The sequence below is a fragment of the Pholcus phalangioides genome, unplaced genomic scaffold, assembly GCF_987345545.1.
Source record: "Pholcus phalangioides strain wild (caught in Gottingen) unplaced genomic scaffold, Ppha-v1.0 ptg000024l_1, whole genome shotgun sequence".
NCBI lineage: Eukaryota > Metazoa > Arthropoda > Arachnida > Araneae > Pholcidae > Pholcus > Pholcus phalangioides.
The window spans coordinates 1,833,162-1,857,834 of record NW_028301616.1 but is presented as its reverse complement, the minus strand read 5'-3'; the positions used below and the strand labels follow the sequence as shown (position 1 = coordinate 1,857,834).

General features: G+C 35.8%; 1 protein-coding gene across 3 annotated transcripts in view; it reads right to left on the bottom strand.

Moving 5' to 3' along the window:
• Positions 1-1,920: 1,920 nt before the first annotated feature.
• The window catches only part of LOC149068561 (uncharacterized), a 48,253-nt gene continuing 25,500 nt past the window's right edge, over positions 1,921-24,673 (bottom strand). For all 3 annotated transcript variants that reach the window (XM_089251256.1, XM_089251257.1, XM_089251255.1), the window contains exons 2-4: positions 20,120-22,181; positions 13,175-13,395; positions 1,921-3,777 (exon numbers count right to left, since the gene is read on the bottom strand). In XM_089251256.1, coding sequence (XP_089107382.1) covers positions 2,783-3,777; positions 13,175-13,395; positions 20,120-22,149 — 3,246 coding nt within the window. In that variant the 5' untranslated portion in view covers positions 22,150-22,181 and the 3' untranslated portion in view covers positions 1,921-2,782. The remainder of the gene's footprint in view (positions 3,778-13,174; positions 13,396-20,119; positions 22,182-24,673) is intronic.

Below are 24,673 nucleotides of genomic sequence, written 5' to 3'. Positions count from 1 at the left end.
CATCGAGAATTTCGTCTGTGAAACAACACAGATATGCATTACATTATATCTGTACAGTAGAACCATATAATACAGAGAAATTGTGGACACCACAGTGCAATTAGGAAAATCCACTTTTACATGCTTATTACACCGCAGGGGTTAACCACTCTCCCCAGAAATCCATGATTTAATGGGTTCCACTGCATATACCAGAAAAATTTGAATTTCCTGGATAAAAATGTTAAGAAAATTCTTGTTTCCTGGTTCCACAATACTATGCGACATGAGTAAAAAAACTTTTTTTAGTCCCATATCAGTTGTATGTTATAATCGTCAATGAGTGCTCTTTTAACGTTATTCTAGTATAATTAGTGCAGAGAAGAATATTGTCCTGTTAAAAAAATGTTTTTGAATTTGATACTTAAGAAATGTAGAGTTGATATTAATTAATAAATTTTGCGAAATGTCTTGGCCCCCATAACCTTTTTTAATGTATCAAAACACCGAGAAAACAGAGCAAGAAAAAACATTAGCCGTGAAACATAACTGATATGGTTTTCTTTTCTCTCTCTGCAGCAATTATCTTTTCACAAACAGGAACATCGATACCTTTACGATTTTTTTCTTCCCCCACTCGTCTTTCTCTAAACTAATATACATATCATTACATATATAAGTGAAAATCATCTGTAACGTTGTAAGAAACAAAATTATGCACTCTTAATGCAAATTATATTATAGTTTTTTTTGACACTGTCCATTTAAATAAACACATCTTCCTCAAATCCACTCACCGGTCTTTCGAATGACTCTTACTATATACAAGACATATTGCCAACTGGAGACACTAAATTATTTTTTAATAGCAAGCAATATTACAAGGATCTATTTTTGAAAAACAAATTTTTTAAGATTACACTTGTAGGAACCTTTCGTCTAGAAAATAAAAACTTTTTTAAACCCTCAGCATTTACACTGAGTGTGACATGGGAAGACCGACACTTTTTTTATCCTGATCAGACTCGACATACAGCGATATCCAGACTTGCGTCAGTAACTTGTTCCCGGACTAACGATATATGTCGAAAAAGGCATGCCAAGGTAAGTGTTTCCCACAGAGATAAATTTATAGGCTTTTTTTTTTCTTTGTTACTGATTTGTCTTTCCAATTTGACTCTCAATTAAATATTTTTATTCCGAAAATGCGCAAAGTTTGTTCAAGATTCGCTGAGAGTGTGTCTAATTGAAAACATATATATTTTAAGATGGGGGTCAAGCAAATGCTGGGTAATGCAAGTCGGGGTATCACTGCAAAGTGGAACTTAATGGACAATTCTTCATCAGCTGACACTATTGAAATCTGTGAAACAAGAGTCTCAATGTACTTCACCTTTCATCAACAGGCCAAAGCAAAGCAAGTGGACAAAAATTTTGATACCACAGTGTCTGTTACCGAGAGGTTCCATTGTGTTAATTAACAGGATGTTTTAAAAAAAAAAAAACCTTTTATCAATTCAAAACAATGCAATTTAAGTGCTCACTACTCATACTTTAATCCTTAAACTGTGCAAATTATCAGAAATATGGAAGCATTGCACACACAAGAAGGGCGGCCGAAACTGAAGAAAGCAATGGTGAGCAAATTTCAGAAAAGAACAGAAATATAGAATATTCAATCATTGCATTTTGCAGTAGTGGGAGCAGCATAATCATATATTTGCCCCCTTTCCCCCACACATACACAAATCCTAGCAACAGCCCCTCGCAGAAAGGCATGTGCAGGTTTTTTTCACTGTATCACAAATTGTAAAAAAAGTACTATAGCAGTGTACTATGTTCATCATCCATTTCCAATAGGAGCAGTTTTCGACAGTGGTTTTAACCACAAGTTCGGGAAAACTTCAGGATACTCTGAGGATTCCGGGGGGGGGGGGGGGGGGGGAGGAGAAGAGAATCTACGAGCTTAAATGAGAAAACACTTTGTTTTCAGATACATTATTATGCACTGAAACACCTTGTAAAGGAGTCCATTGCAATCTCATTGGCCAAGCAGACGAAAAATGTGAATTTAGGAACACCATCTCACAGTTGGCAACATGACTCAATTTTTCACCGATGGTGACTACAACTGTTTCAAGACAGTAAGAAAATACCTCATTATAATAATAAAAATAAGCAATAACAAAACAATTAAAAAAGAGGAAAAATCTCAGATTACTCTTAAATAATATTTTTGTGAGCCAACGCTACAGCCAAAACGTTATCACTATCACAATCTGGCTGAAAGCTTCCATTTGAAAAAAAAAAAAAAAACCTTAAAGGGGGAGAAAAAAAACAGTCACTCATATCTAATTAATTCATATACTATAATGCAACATTGTATGCTAATCAACTGCGTTAAACTCAACATCTTGTGAACACATTAAAAAACCACATAACCAACAATCACCAGGATATACAATTTGCGTTTTTCCATGAGAAAAAGAAACCTGAAAGCATGATAACATGTGAAATCAAAAATCTTACGAGAAATACCTTCCACGATAAACATGCACACAAACACACTCGGGCTTGACGATTAAAAAAAAAGAAAAACAAAAGTTCACTCGATATTTTTTTCCCCCGTAATCTCTACAAACTAAGATTCACTTGTAAACGTCACAAAATATTTCGAGTGCAAATAAACTGAAATATCTTTTTTTTAATATATTTTTGTATATATATATTTCTTATTTTATATATGTATATATATTTTTTCTGTATTGTATGTATATATATATAAACTATCTGCTAAAAACTGTCAGTTCCTATGTTCTCTCTTCATATGTAAAAGCACCTGGTAACGATAGCGGAAAGTTTGAACACATTTTTGGCAATGTTGCCTCTGTGAATGATGCCAAGACAAGTGAAAAATGAAACTCTTCCTTTGATGAAAATAAACTGGACGTTTCACACAAAGCCAACACCGCAACCGCAAAGTCTGATTCGGAGGATTCTTGTGTCTCTTGGCGTATAAAGATATGAAACTATCACTGTGTGATTTATTTACAGTTTTAAGTTTTTTCGTGTTTAATGATGATGACGACGGTGCTGCTGCTGATGATGACGATGCACGTTTACCCTTTTTTGGCGGTCCGTCCTGGATGACTTTCCTCGGTTGGGACTGCTTTCGAGACCTGCGTACCGTTTCCACTATGATTGCATCCTTAGGCATGTGAGGTACTTGAAGGCGATTCATGCCGGCGTGTCTTTTCTCTTCATTGACGACTTTCCGAGAGGCTTCGTTGACTTTTCTGGCGAAAGGAAATAAGGCTGCTATGGTCGATTCCAAAAATGATGATGATTTCGGCGATACAAAATAGTTATGTTCAACCTCTTCACAAAGCGTGCAACAAAAGGGATGGTGGTATTGCTCGTAATGAGAGGTGAAGGACTTGCGGGTGCTACATCGAAAACCACAGTGTGGACACCTCACTATACCATCATCGTTTGAATGACTCTGTACAACATGTTCCCTGAGAACAGTGTCATAAGGGGTTTGAAAATGACAACCTTCTCCCGCTCTACAATGCAGTTCTTGCCCAGTGTGAACACGCAGATGTTCCATCATCATGAGCTGTTTCGGCGTGGCATAACCGCATATAGCACATGCATAGGGATCCATAGGACGCTGACCAGCAACCTGGAGTGGATTTTCATGGAATATTTCTTCGTGCAAACACAAAGAGGGGTTGTCAACAAAATCACACCCACAATAGAGACACTGGGTCCTGGAGGCACTCGTTTTTTCTGACGCTGAAAAGAAAATACGTTTGGTCAGTAAACAGATAGAATCAAGCATATTCCATGTAAATATGGTACAGTAAAACCTTGACAAGATATCGCACAAACCAGCTGAAAATATTGTTCCAGGAGTTATAATTACATGGCAAGGCCATTTGTAACCAAGCTGAAGGGAGTTGCCAAAACATGTAAAAATTTTAAATTGATATGAACAACAATATATCTGAACTAGGGGAATAGGTTTAGCAAAAACTAAATGAAGGGTTCAGACAAACAATGGTCTATGTTACAGTTTGCAAAATCGTTTTGTTTTTGACTCGTATTGCTTCCATTGCAGGTTCCTCAATTTAGTTCCTGCAAAAACCTCTATAAACCTCTCTTCTCCCTGTTAAAAAGTCTTGCCACAGAGAGCAAAAGGCCTACAACAATACAATTATTTCATAATCACACTTCACACAGAAAAACTGAGGGCAGATAGTGACAGTACACTGAAACAAACTTCACTTCAGGTTCACTACACATTCCAACATGTACCAATCTGATAGAAGTTCTGCAGAGGAATGTGGATGAGGTGCATGTGTAATTTACTAGTAACAGGGTTGGCAGGTTTTTGACAGAAAAACAGTTCTGTCAAAAAGCCTTCATCTTTAAAAACGAATATTGCTTTTCAATATAAAAATTCCAGTTAAAAATACACATACTAATTGCATGTAATGTTTAAAATCACTATGGAATACAAAAAATAAATACTTAATATGATTATAAAATAGTTTTCTGCTCCTTTATTTTGGACAATATGTATATTTTTTCTTTCTTAAAATATACAATTTGAATTGAGTATAACATAAATGCTGAAGAAAAACTATGTAACTATTTGATATTCTTCGATTCAAGATGATTCTCAACCTTCCAAAATTTCTTCAATTGCTTATATATGTGTATTGATATAAACCCTCTGCTGTGCTTACTTTATAACAGATAGGTGTTTAAAATGTTCTTTTATGCCATATATGTAACATTAATTTCTATTACAGCGAAACCTGTCTAAGACGGACACCGTATGAGATGGAAACATGTCTTAAACAGAATCAAAATATAGTCTGTTCAATGATTAGTGCTTTGATTTGCACCTTTATAAAACGGAAATCTGTCTAAAACGGAATATTATTTCAGTCTCTTGACGTTCTGTCTCATACAGGTTTCACTGTCTTAAATTATCTAGATTAATCACAAAAACTTAAAACAATACCCTTATCGTATACATAACATAGAATATATCTAGCAATATCAAAATACATACTGAATTGTAAGACTAAAATGTCCTTTAATTTGGCAGTGCTGGTCATGGGTGGAGATGGGGGGGGGGGGGGAGCAATGTCCCCCCAGCGTCAAAAAGGAAGTGGGCAGATCTAATGTATATGTTGTGTAGGAATTGACATCATCATCATCGTGCCCCTCCCAGACTTCCGAGTCTATCTCCGCCTATGGTGCTGGTTTGTATATGATGCTTAAGAAACTCTGGTAACTTACTCTTAGTGCGAAAGTAAGAATAACAGTTTAATCAAGAAGTTTAGATAAAATGAATCATAAAATTATAAATTACCCGTTCTAGACTCTTTGTATGACAAAAATTTAAAATTGAAAAAAAAATTATATTGTTTCAATTATTGTAAATGGGGTAATTGTAAATATTGTGTAAATGGGGCTCATAAATTCGCATTTAAAAATATAACATTGTAATGTGCAAAAAAAGTAAGTTTTTGTCATGCTATATACATATCACATTATGATAATGCTATTGATGATATTGAAATTATACAAAATTCATTTAAGCGATATTTGTGTTTTAAGAAATTTAGAACATATGACAATAGAATTTCAACAACTTTCCGTCGTCAAACTTTTTTAACTACCAAACTCCAAAAGAGAAGGAATTTCCTTCTTTTTAAATTTTTCTGGCGATTATTCAAAGGCAATATTGATTGTTCTTTTCTGTTATCTAAAATAGGATTCTTGGTCACACGGTACAACACAATATCAAATAAATTATTTCATACAGCTCTCTTCAGGACCTCGATTGGTCTTTCTTGTGGTATTAACAGATTTTGTATTTTATACAGTAGTTTACCCAATAAATTTGATGTAATTGCAACACCCGTATTGGTAAATTCAGAGAACTCTCCGAATGATGAGCAAATTTTTTTTTTCTTCTTTAAATGATTTGTTGCGCATAATTGTTAAAATATTTAACTTTTTTTGTTTATTTACTTTTCATTTTATTTGTAATCGTCCTGTGTTTTTATTAAATTTTAAAAATAGATCTGGTAATTTTATAAAGGCTTTCATTTTACTTATTTGGTACTGACTTGTGTTTGCTTTCATTTTTTGTATTTTACATCTGTGTATTTATCCAGTTTTACTTTATTGTATTTACATTTCTATGACTTACCTTGCTGTAATTGGATTGTTTTTGTAGCTTGGTCTATATGTAAATAAATATCTGTTGTGCTAGATTCAATTTGTACATTATCATCTATATTTATGTAATCCACAGCATGAGGACCATAACTATGAATTTTGTGAAGACAAGAGCAACATGATTTTGTCTCCTCTAAACCACTGTAAAATTAAAAGATTTTATAAGTGTTTTTGTTCCCACCTAAAATTTGCCACTCCCTAAATTTTACCACAAGGGCAGTTACCCCCTTTGCCTCTCTGATTAAATTCAACCCTTACACTAATTTCTCATGGGGAAAAGTCTGCTTTCCCGAAAAATTTTGTTTTGCAACTGTTTTACTATATATGGCTTATCAAAACCACACAGCATCAAGTACAGAAACAGATATTTGCTGATCTAAGAGTGGACGATGTAGCACTCACATTTGCAAGCATAGATTGTGTAACGGGTTAAGCTAGATCAAAAATTCCTTTCGCAAAAAAGCAAAAATGGGGATAAAAGCTTTAGCAAAATGCTACAATGCTAATATAATGGTTGATGGTTGGATGTCTATTCGTTCCGTACCTCCTGTATGCATTTTTACAAAAGTGGCTACCACTTCTTTCACATTCTAAGATTTTCTTTTGCATTTCGCGAAAAATGCGACCATAGCTTAAACCCTGTTGTGTAAAAAATTTTGATGGAGCACTTTAACATTTTGTATTGTCTATTGATCGCCAAACACTCACAGTGCTTGTGTGAAATTTTTCATTATAAAGGGTAAAATTTTTCTTTCCATTTCCACATTAGATAGGTTAAGTTTAATCCAGGTTTGTTAATGTGTATTTTGAAATCACAGTTGAAATCGCATTGAATCACGGTATTGAAATCACGAGAGACCACAATTTTTTTCGTTGGAGACAGGTTTCTGTTTAATACAGGTTCTGTTAAAGACAGGTTTTACTGTTTGTGTTGTTATTAGCCATATAATTAACTTAGACGTTTCACCAGTTGCTTTCAATGTGTTTAATTAGGAAGGTATTTGTAAAAACTGATAAAAACTAGGAGAATACAATGTGTTTATTAAAGCATACCTAATGCAGACTAATTAGCAAATGTTTGTGATATACAGGGTGATTATAACTAAAATCTCAGTTGTAAAATAGTAAAATAAGAATCACTGGTCAGAAGGACTTGAAAATTTGCATGAATATTACTAAAGCAATGGAATTTTCTTTAGCTGGGGGGGGGGGGGACCAATACTAATACTACTACTAAAAAATGTACAACAGACGAAGATGTACTCATCCAATACATGGGAAATTTACCAGCAGAAATATAACCAATCAGGGCAAAATGATAACTTCATTAACATCGCATAATTTTATAATTCATGGAAACATCGCAAAAATGAAGTTATTTGAACAACTACAGAGCTTGCATGTTAAATGTGTTGTCCACCGTGTTCTAGATATAATGTGGAGATGCAAAAATGCTTGCTCAACAACAGATCAGAGTATGTCATTGTAATGATGTGGATATGGATGTGCTTTCAATTCATCAAAATTTACTATCCAACTGCTGTACATAACATTGTGAGGTAACCCCAAAGTCAAAAGTTGCAAGGGTTAATGTCAGGTGAATGTGATTTCAGGTGTGGTGTCATTCTGTTATTGTCAAAATGGTTCTTCAGCAGCTGCTTTGCTGGTGTGTGTCGCAATATGCATCTTGATAAAAAATTGTGCTATCTATACACACTGATGAAGTTGAAGTGCAGATACGATACCAGACAAAATAGATTATACAGCTGGCCAAATGGAGCATCATTTACTGTACAATTTATAAGGTTTTTTTTCTGCCAAAAGAAAATTCCATTGCAGGAGAAAAAAAAACCTGTGAGATAATACACCACTACATTTAGATGTGTAATGCATTTCCTCATTCAGGAATTTGCTAAAAATACAGCATCAGAATGTAGCCCAGGGTTAGAAAATGTGATACGAATAAGAAATTTTAATACTTTATATGAAAATATATATATTCGGGCCATTTTTGTGATTTTTGAGGGGAAAAACCATTTATACCATTTAAAGATACGCCATCAGAATTTACCCCGAGAATAGAAAATGTGGTAAGAATGAAAAATTTTGGCTAATAATGAAGCAGTGACATTTTTCAAAGGGAAAAATTATATTTAGGCTAATTTCATGTCATTTTTTGAAAAAAAAACCCCTTGGTTAAAACCGACATGGTTTAAACCAAACAACACAGGTATTGCCCCAGTAAAGAGGTTTATTGCAATGCATTTTGGTGTATCACATAAAAAGTAGCAATACCGAAAACTTCATCAGCACTTTCAGTGATCCGATGAGGTATCAAATAATTTGACATCCTCACAAGAACAAAAATATGTGATGAGTCTAAAAATATATTGAAGAATATCTAGAGTGAAATATAAAAAAATATTGTTGTAACTAGAAATGATTATCTTTTGGCTTTGATAATACAATTAAATAATCGACGTTTGGGTGTACCCAAAATTCCAAAACGAACACGGCTATACGCGTTTCGGAACTATTTGAAGTTCCTTCATCAGTAGCAGAAACAAAGAAGAAAATATTGAAAAAACTTCTTATAGGAGTTTTTTCAATATTTTCTTTCTTCTTTGTTTCTGCTACTGATGAAGGAACTTCATATAGTTCCGAAACGCGTATAGCCGTGTTCGTTTTGGAATTTTGGGTACACCCAAACGTCGATTATTTAATTGTATTATTGTTGTAACTATTTCAAAGTCTCCTAAAAATATCATTATGGAGGGGTTTATAGTAGTAAAAGAAATATTGATGTATCGAGAAGAGTTTAACGTTAGACTATAGGAAATTCCAAACAAGATTTGAAAAACATTTAATTCTGAAGGGATTTATCATTCTATCGAATATATCATTGTAGCAAGGTTTCACTGTACATTATTTAAATTAATTGCATTTTTCAAAACAATGAATAACATTTTACACATACACTCAGTGGCCAAAAAATTAGGAACACTCCTCACTCAAACTATGCAGCACGTGTGCTGAAGTAATAAACCAGATTGGCTGACAAAAAGCTTTCTCCTGGTCAGAAGCACCAGCTAATGTTGTAATTTGTCTTTTCATGGAGAAAACCAAGAGATTTGAGTGACTTTGAATGTGCATGATTGGGGTGGATGCCAGAAGAGGCGGTTCCAGTATCTTTGACGCTGCTAACTTTTTTGGCTTTTCTCGCACTACAGTATCTTGAGTCTTTAAAGAATGGCAGTTAAGCCAAAAAACTTCGAGTAGAAATCGGAATAGTAGGCGGAAATGGCTTGTGAACGAAAGAGGTGCCATGCGACTGACATGTATTTTGTGCAGCAACAGAAGACCTACAATGCAACAAACTGTCGCGCAATATAACTCTGTTATCGCAAAGCATATCTGTACGCTCCACAAGACAGATCTTAGAACGAATTTGTTTTAATAGCCAGTGACCAACAAGAGTACCTTTGATTTTGCTGCAACACCAAAGAAAAACACTTTTCTTTTGTGTGCTAGAGACCATTGAAACTGGACACTTGATAAATAGAATAATGTTGCCTGGTCTGACAAGTCAAGATTTCTTCATGATGTTGATGGCAGCAGGGGTGGGAAGTGACTAAGTCCGCTTTGGAGCAGCAAAATTCAGGATTTGGAGCAATTTTGGAGCAGCAAAATTCAGGATTTGGAGCAATTTTGGAGCAGCAAAATATAGGATTTGGAGCAGTGAAATTAACAAGAATATTTTCGTTAACCCTCAACCCTTTTCAAAATAAAACTGCACTGTCTTTTTTATCAAACATCTTTTCGTCAGCTTGATTTTTGTTTTGGTGTTTTATGCTTTTGACACCTTGTTTGAAAGAGCGGCTGTCATAAAATTTTTTGCAGCCGTCTATTTAGGATGATTTTTGCTCACTGAGAGCATTATTTGCTGCCTTGAACAGCAGCACTTCAAATGAGCTAAAAAAAATTTATAAGTTTTTATTTTTTTTATACTTGGAAAGAAATTGTTGCAAAATGGGAGAGAATTTTGGAAGAATCAACTCGATGTTTGGTGATTCAGCACTCATTATCTGGCGAGATTGGCGATCTGATACTCGCTATTTGGCGAGATTGACGACCTGATACTCGCTATTTGGCGAGATTGACGACCTGATACTCGCTATTTGGCGAGATTGACGACCTGATACTCACTATTTGGCGAGATTGACGATTTAACGCTCGTTATTCGGCAACATTGGCGATTTAACGTTCGTTATTCGGCAAAGTTTCTAAACTAACATTCGTAATTCGGCGAACATGCGCTTTTTACTCCCAGAATGAAAATTTTTTTCACGAAACATCGAGATTTAACACAATGACAATCGACTACAGTAATTTCTGCTGCTTCCAGTGATGACTTTTTTTTTAAACGGAAACACTCGAATTTGCACTTTAAAGCTGAAAGGCATTGCAAACCATCTTCAGTTCCACGATCACGGACAATATCAGGGTTTCGCGATGGAAAGCCCGATATATAGTTTAAGTATAGTGGAATAAAACACGCTCTTCTCGGAAAGAATCGTTTCGTGGCTAGCAGGAACAAAACATTTTTTGGCGTCCTTTCTGAAATTCCGGGCATACTGAAGCAAAATTCGCTATTTGGCGCAGAAAAATGCGAAAATACGCTATTGGAGCAGGATGGCACAAGATATTAGTTTTGGCCCAGTGCGGCGCAATTGGCGCAGAGTTCCCACCCCCGTGGTAGTATCCATGTGTGTGACGCAAGTAGCACAAAGCCATGGATCTGACATGCCACATGACAACTGTTCAAGCTGGTGCTGGTGGAATCACAGTCTGGGGTGTATTTTCCTGGAGCTTTCTCCTGGTCAGAAGCACCAGCTAATGTTGTAATTTGTCTTTTCATGGAGAAAACAAGAGATTTGAGTGACTTTGAATGTGCATGATTGGGGTGGATGCCAGAAGAGAGACCAAGAACCTCTTGGTCCCTTATTTCCTGACACGAAGGGCTCACACTGGCCAACAAGCCAACGAGGGAAGACGTGGTCCAGGACCTGGCCTGGACACGGCGGAGGGCTCACCCGAGCCAACAAGCCAATGAGGGAAAACATGGTTCAGGACCTGGCGCTTGGCCACAGAGAGGAACAGGGGGCTCGGGCTCCATAAAGCTGGAAAGGACATCAGAAGAGCTCATCAGAATAAATTGTATATTGTATAATAGAAATATTTAAATCTGTATATATATATATTTTTTTAATAATGTGTTTTTATATTCAATATTCATGTATTTTATATTTTATATGCATAATAAAGCACCCGACATAGCCCAGCCCCCTCATCAGGGCAATGGCTAAAATTGACAATGGTCGATAGAGCCTGGGCGGTGCACGGAATGAAATGAAATGGTCCCTTATTTCCATTGGAAACACCTGTGAATGCCAGCGCCTACCTCCACATCATTGTTGACCACGTGCACCCGTTTTTGGTTATAACATTTTCTGATGATAATGGCTATTTCCAGCAGGACAATGCACCCTCCCACGGGGCTGGAATCATCTCAGATTGATTTGAAGAATATGATTTAGAGTTTCAATTGCTTCAATGGCCTCCCTCAGTCACCAGATCTCAACCCAATTAAGCAATTGTGGGACGAGGTTGAAAGGTCTGTTAAAAGCTCTGAAACACCACCTTCTAATCTGAGGGAATTAAGAGCTACCATTTCGTTAGCATAGGCTAATTTTCCTCCTCAATGGTTTCAGAAACTTGTAGAGTGCATGCCTAGAAGAATATCTGCTGTCATCAAAGCCAGAGGAGGTCCCACAAGTATATAATAAGTACAATATACTTATTTACAGCATACATAACTTTCTTTTCTTATGCTTCAATATCAAAAACCCTGAAAAAACCGGGTTTTTGCCACCCCTGACCATGAATGAAATGTTTTATTTTCACAGTACATTCAGCTAGTGATGATGCAGATTATAGACCAAAATCTAAAGGATTGCATGGTATGCTAAGTCACATCCAAATCTGTTGATGTAAGTGTTAATTTTTTGAAATTTCATTTCACATATTTATATAAAACACTGTAACTAGACAAATACATGTGATAGACCTTAGACATTGGTTCATAACCTTATAATATATGGCAGTAAAATGTCAAAAATAGCATTATTCTTAAAAGGTGTTTGAAGTTTTTATTCACAGATTACTTGATCTGAAAACGCAACTCATTTGGTGTGACTTCAGTTCTAAGCATCACATAAACGAAACAATGATTGTTTTGGAAACAAGAAATAGGGCTTTCATAGAAAAAATAAAACAATAAAAAAAATTATTTTTCTTCCAAAATGACGTAGTTGTGGAAAATTTAAATGTAATAATTTAATGTAAGAAACTGATGATAAATTTGTTTTTACCCAATTTTGTGGATGTGATTTCTGTTGGATTTCAGCTATTTGGGTACTTAGAATCGTTACAAAATAGAAGAAAAGGCTGGGAAAATTGACACAATGTTTGGCCTTTCTGTACTTACTGGACAATTTGGCAATCTACATTAGTTATTTGGCAACATTAGCAATTTAACACTCATAATTAGCAACACTGCAAATTAATTTTAGCCGACTGCCACTGCACGATTGCGGGAATCTATCATACTACTTTTGTAATGAGAAGGCCATGATTTTAGAGGTTAAATTATGAACTTGTAGAAAAACTCAAAAATTGATTTAAAAAAAACTGAAGTAATCTTCTCTTTTATTTTGTGACTTCAATGAACTTTTCCCTCTTTCATGACTTTTCCATGATGGTAGACACAGACAAGAAAAAATAACAGACAACTGATAGAAGAACCGGACATGAAAAAACATACATCTATATCATAAAACGGGAAGAAAATGACAAAATTGATTATTCTTACGAGTAGCAGTTGATGATGATGATACGTGATGTTTTTCTCTCAAATGTTCTTTCAAAACTTCTGGGTCGGTGGAGCAAAAGTCACAGCCATTTCTCTTGCACTCTTGTAAGGCCTGGTTGTGGACAAATATGCTATGAGCTTCCATGTCAGACCTACTTCCAAAATCCTGAGAGCACACTCGGCATTTGAAAGTACCAACAGCGGATGCAGGCTTTTTTGAACTGGAAAATAATAAGTTTTTAATTTGATGTAACAAATTTTAAAATTGAGCTTAAAACACACACAACCGAAATTTCTTCTAAAGCATTCACAAATTTGTTTTCATAAAATTTTAATATTATATAAATTAGCTTAATTTCCCTTATTTTACCTGTCTGAAAATATATTAAAAAAACCTAGGCTTGACAAACAAGAAAAATGGAAACACATGACGAAAGAAAAATTTATATCGAAAAAAGCAAGAAAAAAAATGGTCTGGTTTTTTTTTCCCCTACAGTTGGTCACTTTTGAAAATTTGAATTGTTCTCTTTACGGGTTCCTTTTGTAACTAAAATCTTGACTGTAGCCCTGTTTACATCGGAAATGAACAATAAAGCTTTTTTTTCACTCCACAATAGGGAAAAATCTCAAAAGATTATGGGGAAAAGGGTTAAATATGTTGCAAAAATCCTTGTAGAAAAGAGTAAATATTTCCTCCTCTTCCCCTACGAAGGGAAAAAAGTTTTTAAGTGGGTATTAAGCATACGCGGGGATAGACACAAAAGGCTGCGGGAGGTACCCATGATGATGCCGATTCATATATATGCATATACCGGCTCTGACACTGTGATAATCGGAGCATGGGCTCTCAATGCTACTGAAATATTGTATATGTAAATCGGGCTCATGTAAAATCTGCTCAAGGGATTAATTTCAGAAATGTTTATGAAAATCGCTCTTCATGAAAAGTACAGAATAAGCTCAACGCTCAATTATTTGGCTGTTTTCCTGCTATTCGACAGAGCATGCCTTGTCTGTCGAATAGCAAGACAAGACATTTAATCAGAGATACATTTTATTTTGTACTTTTTACACCACAAATTTACTAATGAGTGAAATAACTATGTTGCATTATACATAATCACAGAAAATTTTGGTAATTTTACCAAGTTATTGCATTATAATCCCCAGCTTGTATTGGTAAATTTGATGAATCATCAATGAATTACTCAAACTTACCCTACATTTTCCTCCCATAGTTCCTCTACCTATCATGTTTATTAATATCTTGGCCCACCTTAGCCGTTTTTTGTTTAGGGTTGTTCCTCTCAATAAACAGTTTTTTCGCCCACCAATCTGTCTACTGCTTCGCTTTCCAGTGATATGAGTCTAACCCTGGTCCTAGGGTCACCCATTCTCCCCCAAGCTTCCCAAATGCAATCTAGTTCCCTTTCCGACCCTTCCAAAGCAGCAGACAATCCTTCCCCCTCCAATTCCTCCATCCTTCTCAATATCCAGGATACGTAACTTGCCATACTAAAATAACTCACGCTCTTATCCCAAAAGCAAGATGCTTTCGGTATTCAACTTAATTGATTATTCCCATCTTCTTGGCAGCTTGCAAATGTCATTCCAATTTTAAAAAGCGGTCTAGTATCCGAAGTCTCTAAACTCTTTGAGCACATCGTATATTGCAAATTGTACAACCATATCAGTCTAGAATTATCTTCGTCTCAACATGGGTTTTTGCCGAATCGCTCTACTGAAACAAATCTTGTTCATCTCACTCACGATCTTGCTAAGTCGATCGACGCCAACAAGCAGACAGATGTCATTTACACGGATTTCACTAAGGCTTACGACAAAATAAATCACCAGACACTACTTTACAAACTCTGTTCTTTCAATGTGTCAGAGAACTCTATCATGTGGTTCACCAGCTATTTAAATTTGAGAACACATCCCAAGTTGTATTTCGTAACACAATTTCAACAAAGTATGTCAGTGCATCAGGTGTTCCCCAGGGTTCGAATCTTGGATCTGTTCTTAATATTTGTAAATGACCTTCCTCGGTGCTTCAGTGCATCAAAGTGTCTGATGTATGCTGATGACGTGAAAATTTATTGTGAAGTTGAAGGTCTGGAAGATTGCATGGATCTACAGAGAGACCTACAGTCTCTCCATGATTGGTGTGGGGCCAATTTCTTCCAGCTCAATGTTCGAAAATGCCACGTCATCAGCTACACAAGAAAACTGTCATCAACCGAATTCGACTACACCATTGATGCTGTTTCGATCAGTCGTGTTTCCGTAATCAAAGACCTTGGTGTTTTCTTTGACTCCAAGCTTGCATTTACCGATCATATATATGATCTCACCAATAAATGCTTAAAACTGCTAGGATTTGTTGTGAGGAGCAGCAATAATTTCAAATCAATTGCGACACTTTTCAGGACTTATGTGCTCTGAAACTAGAGAACTGCACTATTATATGGAGTTCTCACAACAATCTAGACTCACTGATTCTAGAAAGAGCCCTGTACAGATTTCTACGTTACATGTTTTACAGGCAATTTCACGTCTACATCAATGACATAAGTACAAATGAACTGCAACATTTTTTCCATGTCCAATCATTGGAATGCCGAAGAAGTAGTCACCTTCGCTTTTTGTATAAAATTGTCAATAATATAATTGATGACTGCTACCTTCTTCAACTTGTTGATTTTTCTATGCTAATTGGAAATAGGCCTGTTCAGCAAACTTTTCGCCTCTCTAAACCCTGAACAAATATTTTATGATGATCCCCTATTTTTGAGATGTGCAATATATATAATCAGTGCGATGTGAAACCCAATATGTTTAATTCGACTATAAGAGAATTTCTTAAAAGTCATATGTGAGTATTGAATGTTCATGTTATTATGCTTTTCCATATGTATTTCTATTGTTCCACTCGTTTTTGTTTTTTTGTAGTTTGTTGTATTTGTGTTTTGTATTTTTCTTCTCTTGTCCATCTCTGTAATTGGGCAATCCTTGCCTGTTGAGACATGAATAAATAAATAAGTAAATTATCTGAGCGACTAAAAGTGCGGTAGAAGATAAATTTCTGCCTATTGAGGATCTCCGACTTTGCTCGCCTTCAAAGTTATTGACTTAGAGGACTGCTCCAGTCAGTCAAACTTAATTTTTTGTGGCATCCCGGAAGAGGCCCCTCGGACATTAAATCTACCTTGACTCTCGAGTGTAAAATAATTAAATACTGTTCCAATCTTTTGGAACTTGAAATTGCTGCCTCAAATATAGACCGTTGTCATAGAATTGACTCTAAAAGAATCCCCCAGTCCTAGACTTTCAATAATTTAATTTAATAAATTCAAAATTAAAACCGAAATTCTTAAAAATGCATTTAAATTGAAAAACAGTATTTCAATCTCCGAGGACTTTTCACCTGAGACACGCAGGCTTTGTGGACGAATTTGGGGGTGGGGGCTCCCAAAAATGTTTTAACTCCAGATTGAATCATCATCGCAACTCTTTCACAACTTTGCCCTTGTCAACATCAAATACTTTGGGATCCCAGCATTAATGACATTATCCTGTTTTCCAAACCCCTTCCAGAATTATTCCTCCCTCTGACCAACCTCTGTCTTTGCCTACTCCCCCTTTAATCCTAACCTCATGAACCACCCCTCCTTAAATTCCTGTTTACAACTCCAAAATAATCTTCAGAATTGGAACTGTTAATACAAGAAGCATAGTCAATAAACTTTCTTCCTTCGAATCCATCCTGCTGGCTCATCCCAATTTCTTAGCGGTTACGGAAGAAATTGGGATGGTTGCACAGTAATATCAGTTACTCTGGAATCCTGCCACCAAATTTCTCTGCCTTTCGTAAAGATAGATACCCGTGGAGGGGGGGGGGGGTTGCCCTTGATTTGAGCAGTTCTATCCTCTAATTCAAATTCCTCTCGAATCAAATATTAAAATTGTCGGTGCAGAATAGCATCATCCAAGCTGCACTACCATTGCAATTGTTTCCCCTTTATATACCCCCTGCCTTGGACCCTCTCTACTTGAAACAATTCTGGATTGATTTCATAATTCACACCTTTTAATTATAGCTGGCGATTGGAATTTACCCGGCATAGACTGGTATAATATACTGTCCCTCTCGGGAAACCATGGTATTAACAACAGAGTTCTCCACATTTTCTTCAAATTCAACCTCATCCAAACTATCTTGGAACCTACTAGAATATCCAATCATCCAATCTCTACTTTAGACCTAATAGCAGTTTCCAATAAAATCTCGGTTTCTCATTTTTCTGTTTTTGATGGCTGTTCCCACCACAAAATTTCCTTTTTAGATTTCTTCCTCCATCATACCATCCCTTCTTTTAAACTCGCCAAAAACTCTACTTTAATAAGGCCAACTACCTTCTCATGCAAAATATTCCTAATACTCACTTTCCCGACTTCATCTCCTCTTCCAACGATATCCAACGTCTCGGAGTAAATTTAAAGCTGTTATCGAAAAATGCAAAGCCACTATTCCTCTACCAAATGTTCCTCATCCAAATGTCTCTTTAACCCTTGGATCAACCGCGACATTATTCATCTGAAAAACAGAATTCAACGTGATGTCTCTAAACTCAAATTCTACGACTCTCCTAACCTCAGAAACAAAATCTCCGTCTCCTCTCGTAACCTCAAAGACCTCATTTCTCATCATAAATCCAATTACCTGTCCAACTCATTGCCTACCTATCTTAAAGGAAATCCTCAAAATTCTGGAATTTCCTCCACCCCAAAACAGCTGGCACCTCCTCACTCAAAACGTCGGACCTGACTTCTCCCCTTGATATTGCCTCCGAATTTAACAGAGCCTTTTCTTCTGTTTTCTCCTTAGATTCCACTCTCCCTTAATACTTCTTTTCTGATTCACTCCACAATTCTAGTCCTATCTCTTTCTCTAAAGCTGGTCTCCTAAATCTTCTAAAAAAACTAAAACCTCACTCAACTGGCCCCGATGGGATCCCAAATCATATCCTCAAATTCTGCGCAGATGAAATTAGTAATTATCTCATTATTTTCAACATCTCACTGAACACATCTAACCTTCCCTCTGACTGGAAAATTAATAAGATAATTCTCATCCATAAATCAGGTTCACTGTCCCACCCTCTTAATTTTAGACCTATAGTAATCACCTCCTCTTGCTGCAAGCTCTTTGAACACATAATTGCCAAGGAAATCCGTACCCACCTCGACTCAACTAACTTTTTCTTTCCCAACCAACATGGATTTAGATCATTATCTGTATCTACCCAGTTAACACTTTTCATACATGACTTATCAGACACCATTTACTATAACCTTCAATCCGATATCATTTACCTAGATTTTTCTAGAGCATTTGACAGGGTGCCACATAATTAACTTCAAATGGGTCTAAATGTTCAACTGCTTAAATGGGTGGAGGCCTTCCTCATTAACCGCAACCAGTTCGTCTCATTCAAGGGACGAACTCCCCATTTCTTCATGTCAAGTCTGGCACATTCCAGAGTTTGGTCCTCTCGCCATTACTATTTCTAATTTATATAAATGATCTACCAGACTCCACTGCCATATCAGACTCTTCTCTGATGATTGTGTCATGTACAATATATACAACCCCCCCACAAGAATCTCTCCAACACAACCTTAACATTATTTACGAATAGTGCTCAACCTGGGAACTGCTCCTCAACTTCTCAAAAACAGTTTTTATGAAAGTTATGCGCAAAAGAATTCTCCACGATTTCCCTTACTCTATAAAATATTCTTTGATCTCCGGTTTCCCCATTATAAATACCTGGGCATTATAATCTCTTCCAATCTGCTGGAATCTTCACGTTGATTATATTTTTAGTAAATGTCTCCAAAAACTCTTTTTTCCCATCTGTTTTCATCGTAACCTGAAAAACTCCACTCGTCTCAACTGTCACCTGTGCTACCAGACATTTTTCTCTTCTATGCCTGTGAAGCCTGGGACCCCCACACCGAAACCAACATAGAAAAATTAGAATCTACCCTAAATAAGTCAACTAGCTTCATTTTTAACAGTTGGTCTTCGTCTGTCCCCATATCAGAGCTCAAGCGCCAACTCAATATCCAACCGCTTGCCTCTCTTAGACTCCTCTCATTTAACTTTTATTTTCAAAATTCTTCATGGGTTTTCTTAATATCGAAACTTCCAACATTCTAATTAAACCTTATGCTTTTCTTTGTTAGACTCAACCATTCTCAAAAATCACAGCCCATCTTTGCTTCTTCAGATTGTCACAAATTTAGGTTTTTCCCAATAACTATTATTGACTGGAACAACCTACAACCTGCACTACGATTTAAGAGTTTTCCTGTATCATCAATCATCATTTTCGTCATACATAACTTTTACATCCGCTTGAACTTCAATGTCTAGGATGACAGATTCGATTGATGATATTGATTATGTTTAAAAGTGTTGGCAAATATGATGAAAATTAACATCACAAGATTGACAATAATTAAGGCCCGTATATTTTTTTCCATACAACACTTGATTTAATCTTTAAGGCAAAATATGTATTGTGCACCCATCATGAACAGGAGATATTGATAACTCGTTGAATTTTAACTAATATTTCGCATAATTTTGCCCATATTCATCATACTTACCAATTTCATTCCAGAATTATGCATAACCACTGGTAAAAGTGATAGATGTAAGAAAATTTAACAAACTTACTGAGACAATTGGTGATTATGCATAATAACTAGCAATTATGGATAACCACTAATTTATCACATTTACCTAAACATATATGTTTACTCAATAGGTTATTATAGATTACCTAAACATATATGTTTAGGTAAATATTATATGCAAGCATAAAACGTTTTGAAACACAAAATTTAAAAAAAAAACAACAAGATACTCACTGCATATCCTTCATATGTGAATCAAGTACCATGATGCTGTCAGCTAGGAAATCACACTTGTTGCAAGGCCTCTTCCTGTGACAATCCCACATATGTGTTTCCAAGTCTGATTCCTTAGTAGACCGAAAGTTACACAGTACACAAGCGTTGTTGTAATGTGTTGCAGTATGCATTCTGAGTGCCCACATGTCGGTGCTCTTGAATGGACAATATGGGCAAATGAACTCTTTTGGCATGCTGCCAGGTGTGCGAGAGTATCCTAACGTGGCAAGAACGCCTTCTTGTAATTGTTTCCCGCAGCATCCTTCAGCAAGCTGACTGTTGCACGTGCTATTGGATGGTGGAAGCTCCAATAGAGGTGGTTTGGATGGAAAGTTCGGCCGTGTCAAGTAATTGAGTAAACTACTAGGCAATTCCTTGAACATATTTTCTTTTGGGTTCTCTCCGGTAGTATCGTTTTTAGAATAAGTAACTTCTTGACTTGTCCGCACCATTGTAGGTGGTCCTGTTAAGCAATTCAAAAGTTTTGACTGACACTGTGATGTTTGAGAACCGCTCGTTGTAACAGGGGTTGCACATAAGGGCACAGTATTCGATGATGTGCTCAAAGCAACAGTGTTTGCGGCAACAATACTGCTATCTATTTGATGAACTGGAGAATCACTATGGATACCGTTCTGCTGACTGACAGGCAAACGGCTTCGTTTAGAGGGTAGGCGGCGAATTAAATTAATATCATAATCATAGTCTTTGTGTATACGGCAAAAGTGCTTCTTGACATGATCTGCTCTATTAAAGAGCTTATAACAAATATAGCATTGAAATGGCTTTTCTTCTCTGTGTATATTCTCGTGTCTGTTGTACAAATCTCTGCGGTCTGTAGCGTACGGACATTTCGGACATATATACCTCTTTCCCGAATTCTCAGCAACTTTTATTACCCTGTCTTCGCAATCGACGCTGTACTTCAAATTTTGTAAGAGTTGCATGATCTCATCCAGTAAAGGCTGATTTTTCCACATTGAAGCAGGAGCATTGCTGATTCCATGATGCTTGCTCATATGATTACGAACGCATCGCCACCATGCACTGCAATAGGGACACTGGGGACATTGAAATACTTTGGTGTTGCAATGGGTACCAAGATAATGCTCCCCTATACGAGTCATGAAGCCAACGGCCTGACAGATAATGCAGCGAAACATTTTTGTTTTTGGATTGTAACTGGCGACGCTACAATTATTAAAGCTCAATTTCTCTTTTGATGTTATCCAAACCGATTTCGAGCCTGAAGTACCAGACACTACAAATTCTTTAACGGTCTCCACTAGTTTGAATGTGGATTGGGGATAATCTTTGTCTTCGACATCTGGTGGCAAATGAGGCTTCTCATTATCGCTTAAAACCTCTTCTGTAGGTTCAGTATCACTGTGATGAACACCATTGGATACTTTTCCCGTAGTCAACAGCATCGGAGACGATTGTTGTCTCTGCGGTGATGATGGTCCATGCGATAAATCTTCATTTTTCACTGGTTCGTCCTCCTCAGTCACAGATTTTTCATCCTGGGGAATTACTTCTTGTTTCACCGGCTTTAACTGTTGTTGAGGAACTTTTTCTTGGAGTTGCACAGATTTTTCTTTTTGCTCCAAGAATACCTCCTTGTCCTTTGGCAATATTGGTTTTATGTCTTTTGGCGAAGGTGATCTTCCTTCCTCCACTTCTTTATTTTCAGGAGAGCAGGGTGAACCTTCATCTTGATCAAGAGGGATATCAGGAGGTGGTGATGGCGCTTCTTTTTTAATTTCTTTAGTTTTATGGTTCAGAGGCTCTACTACTTGTCTCCCTGGACTTCGTTTCTTACTCAATTTGGTGTAAATAAAATCATCTCTGAGATCTGTTTTTAATGGTGCTGGAAATTTTGTTTTTGATGAAGACTTCTTCGATGTCTTGGGGTGAACTAAGGTGGATTTTGGGACACCTCTGAATCGGGTGTTGTATCTTCTTTCTGTGCTTTTTGCTCCGTCCATATTTTATTTTCACCGGTTTCGAAGCATATTTCCTAAAATACAGAAACAAAACATCAGCACAAATTCAAAACAAAATCTATATTGTGCAAATTTATTTCTCAGTCGTGAAACTATATGTGTAATTTGATGTCACCACAGAATCAGGGTTGTTTGGTTTAAACCACGTTGGTTTAAACCTTGGTTTTAACCAAGTGGTTTTTTAAAAAAAAACCAGTTTGGTTTTTTTCAAAAAATTAAATAAAAGTGGTCTAAATATAATTTTGTACTAGAAAAATATCATATTGGTTCATTATTAGCCAAACTTTTTCATTTTTACCACATTTTATATTCTTGGGGTACATTTTGATGGTATATCTTCAAATGGCATAAGATGGTATAAGTAGTTTTTTTCAAAAAGTCTCATAAAAGTGGCCTGAATATATATATTTTTTCACATATAAATTATCTTAGTTATTTAAAGTTATATACAGTTAAGCCAAAATTTCTCATTCTTACCATATTTTCTAACCTTTGGCTACATTCTGATGCTCTATCTTAAGCAAATTCATGAATAAAGATTACATCACACATCTGAATATAGTGGTATATTATCTCACAGGGTTTCTTTTTCCCTTCACAAAGAAGCAGCAACAGTAGTGACACTATCATGCTAGGGGCAAATGGTCCTATAATCCAATAAAGACACCAGCTGTCCTTAAAGGACAAAGACTAGTGTACTAGTAGTTACATTACCTCACAGACATTTTAATTCTCTTTCCCATAAGAAGTAGCACATCTCACTGTATATCACCCATCCTTAATATTCAACAGTTTTTTCTATACTTTCATGGTTAAGCCCAGTTAATCAAGGTTCTACTGTATAGTAGTAACAGATTTATGAAAAATAATCAGCTATATATAGGGTGATTATAAATCAAGTTTTGATTCCAAAACTATACAATAAGTACTGTGGTCAGAATGACTTGAAAATTTGCATGGATACTCCTGAAACAATGGAAATTTCTTTCGTAAAAGAAAAAAAGTGTGGAATGTGCAAGTAGACGATGCTGTACTTGGCCAGCAGTATAATCTATTTTGTGCAACCAGATCATTTCGGCACTTCCACAGCATCAGTGTGTGGATAGAACAACTTCTATCAAGATGCACTTTGCAACACCAGTAAAGCAGCTGCTGAAGACCCATTTTGACAATAACAGGATGGCACGACACCTGGCTAGCCATCATTCACTTAACCTTAACCCTTGCAACTTCTGGCAGTGGTCGGATTGCAAACTTTGGTGAATTGCAAGCTCCAGCGCATCTGCTATACGTTAGAAGTTCCTCAGGCATATTAATGTGGCAGCACGTTTAGTTTAATAAAGGTGAACTGCAAGCACATTTTCACATCATGACCATGGCATACTCTGATCTGTTGTTGAACAAGAATTTTTGTGCTTTCATCTCATAGCTAGAACACGGTGGGCAACATATTTAACATTACTTTAGTAAGTTGTAGTTATTTGTTCAATTACTTCACTTTTTGTGATGTTTCCATGAATTATGAAATCATGCAATGCTATAATTAAGTTACGATTTTGCCATGACTGCCTATCATTTCCATTCTGTTAGCAAATTTCCCACATGTTGGATGATGTCATTAATTTTACATTTTTAAGTATTTTTTCCCCTTTATCAAATAAAATTGAATTTTTTCAGGAATATTCATGTCAATTTTCAAGTCATTCTGACAATTGTTCTTTTTTTACAGTGTTTTGAAATCAGAACCTTAGTTATAATCACCCTGTATATCGTAAATCATTGCTAATTAATCTGCATTATTTATGCTTCATTAAATACATTGCATTCACCTAATTTTTATTATAGTTTTTGCGAAATAGCTTCCTAATTAAGCATACTGAAAGTAACTGGAGAAAACATCTGTATATATATAAATGGTTACTAATATTTAAAGAATTTTTTGCTACACAAAGTAATCCATTGAGTTAAGCAAAAAATAATTAAATTGCAAAAGTTGGTTTTTGTTAAAATGTAAGAAATATTTATTGATTAATTAATATGGGAATAATGTTAATTACATTAATAAACATTTTATTTTAATTATTAGAAGTTTGAATGATTTTTCAGAAATTTTATTGTTTTTAATGTCAATACTATTTAAACCAAAAAACCGGTTTAAACCAAAAAAACCCGGTTTTTTGGGTTTTTTAAAAAAAAAAACAGTTTTTTTACCAACCCTGCCACAGATTCTAATGCACACGCAGATTATAAGATTAATTTCGGAACACAAAACACTCTCATTAAATGCAAGTAAATCTAGTTTTTTTTGCTTTTCACGAAACCAGTCGAGGCAAGTACCGATTAATACAACCAATAGTGACAAAAATTTATTAAAAATGCAGTCATTTCATTTAGAAAAGTGTTGTGATGAATATATGATTTTTCAAAAGTATTTCAATAAAAAAAAGGGGGAAATCTGTAACGGGTACCTACTTCCTCGAACGCTTACTCTTTTGATAAAATTAAT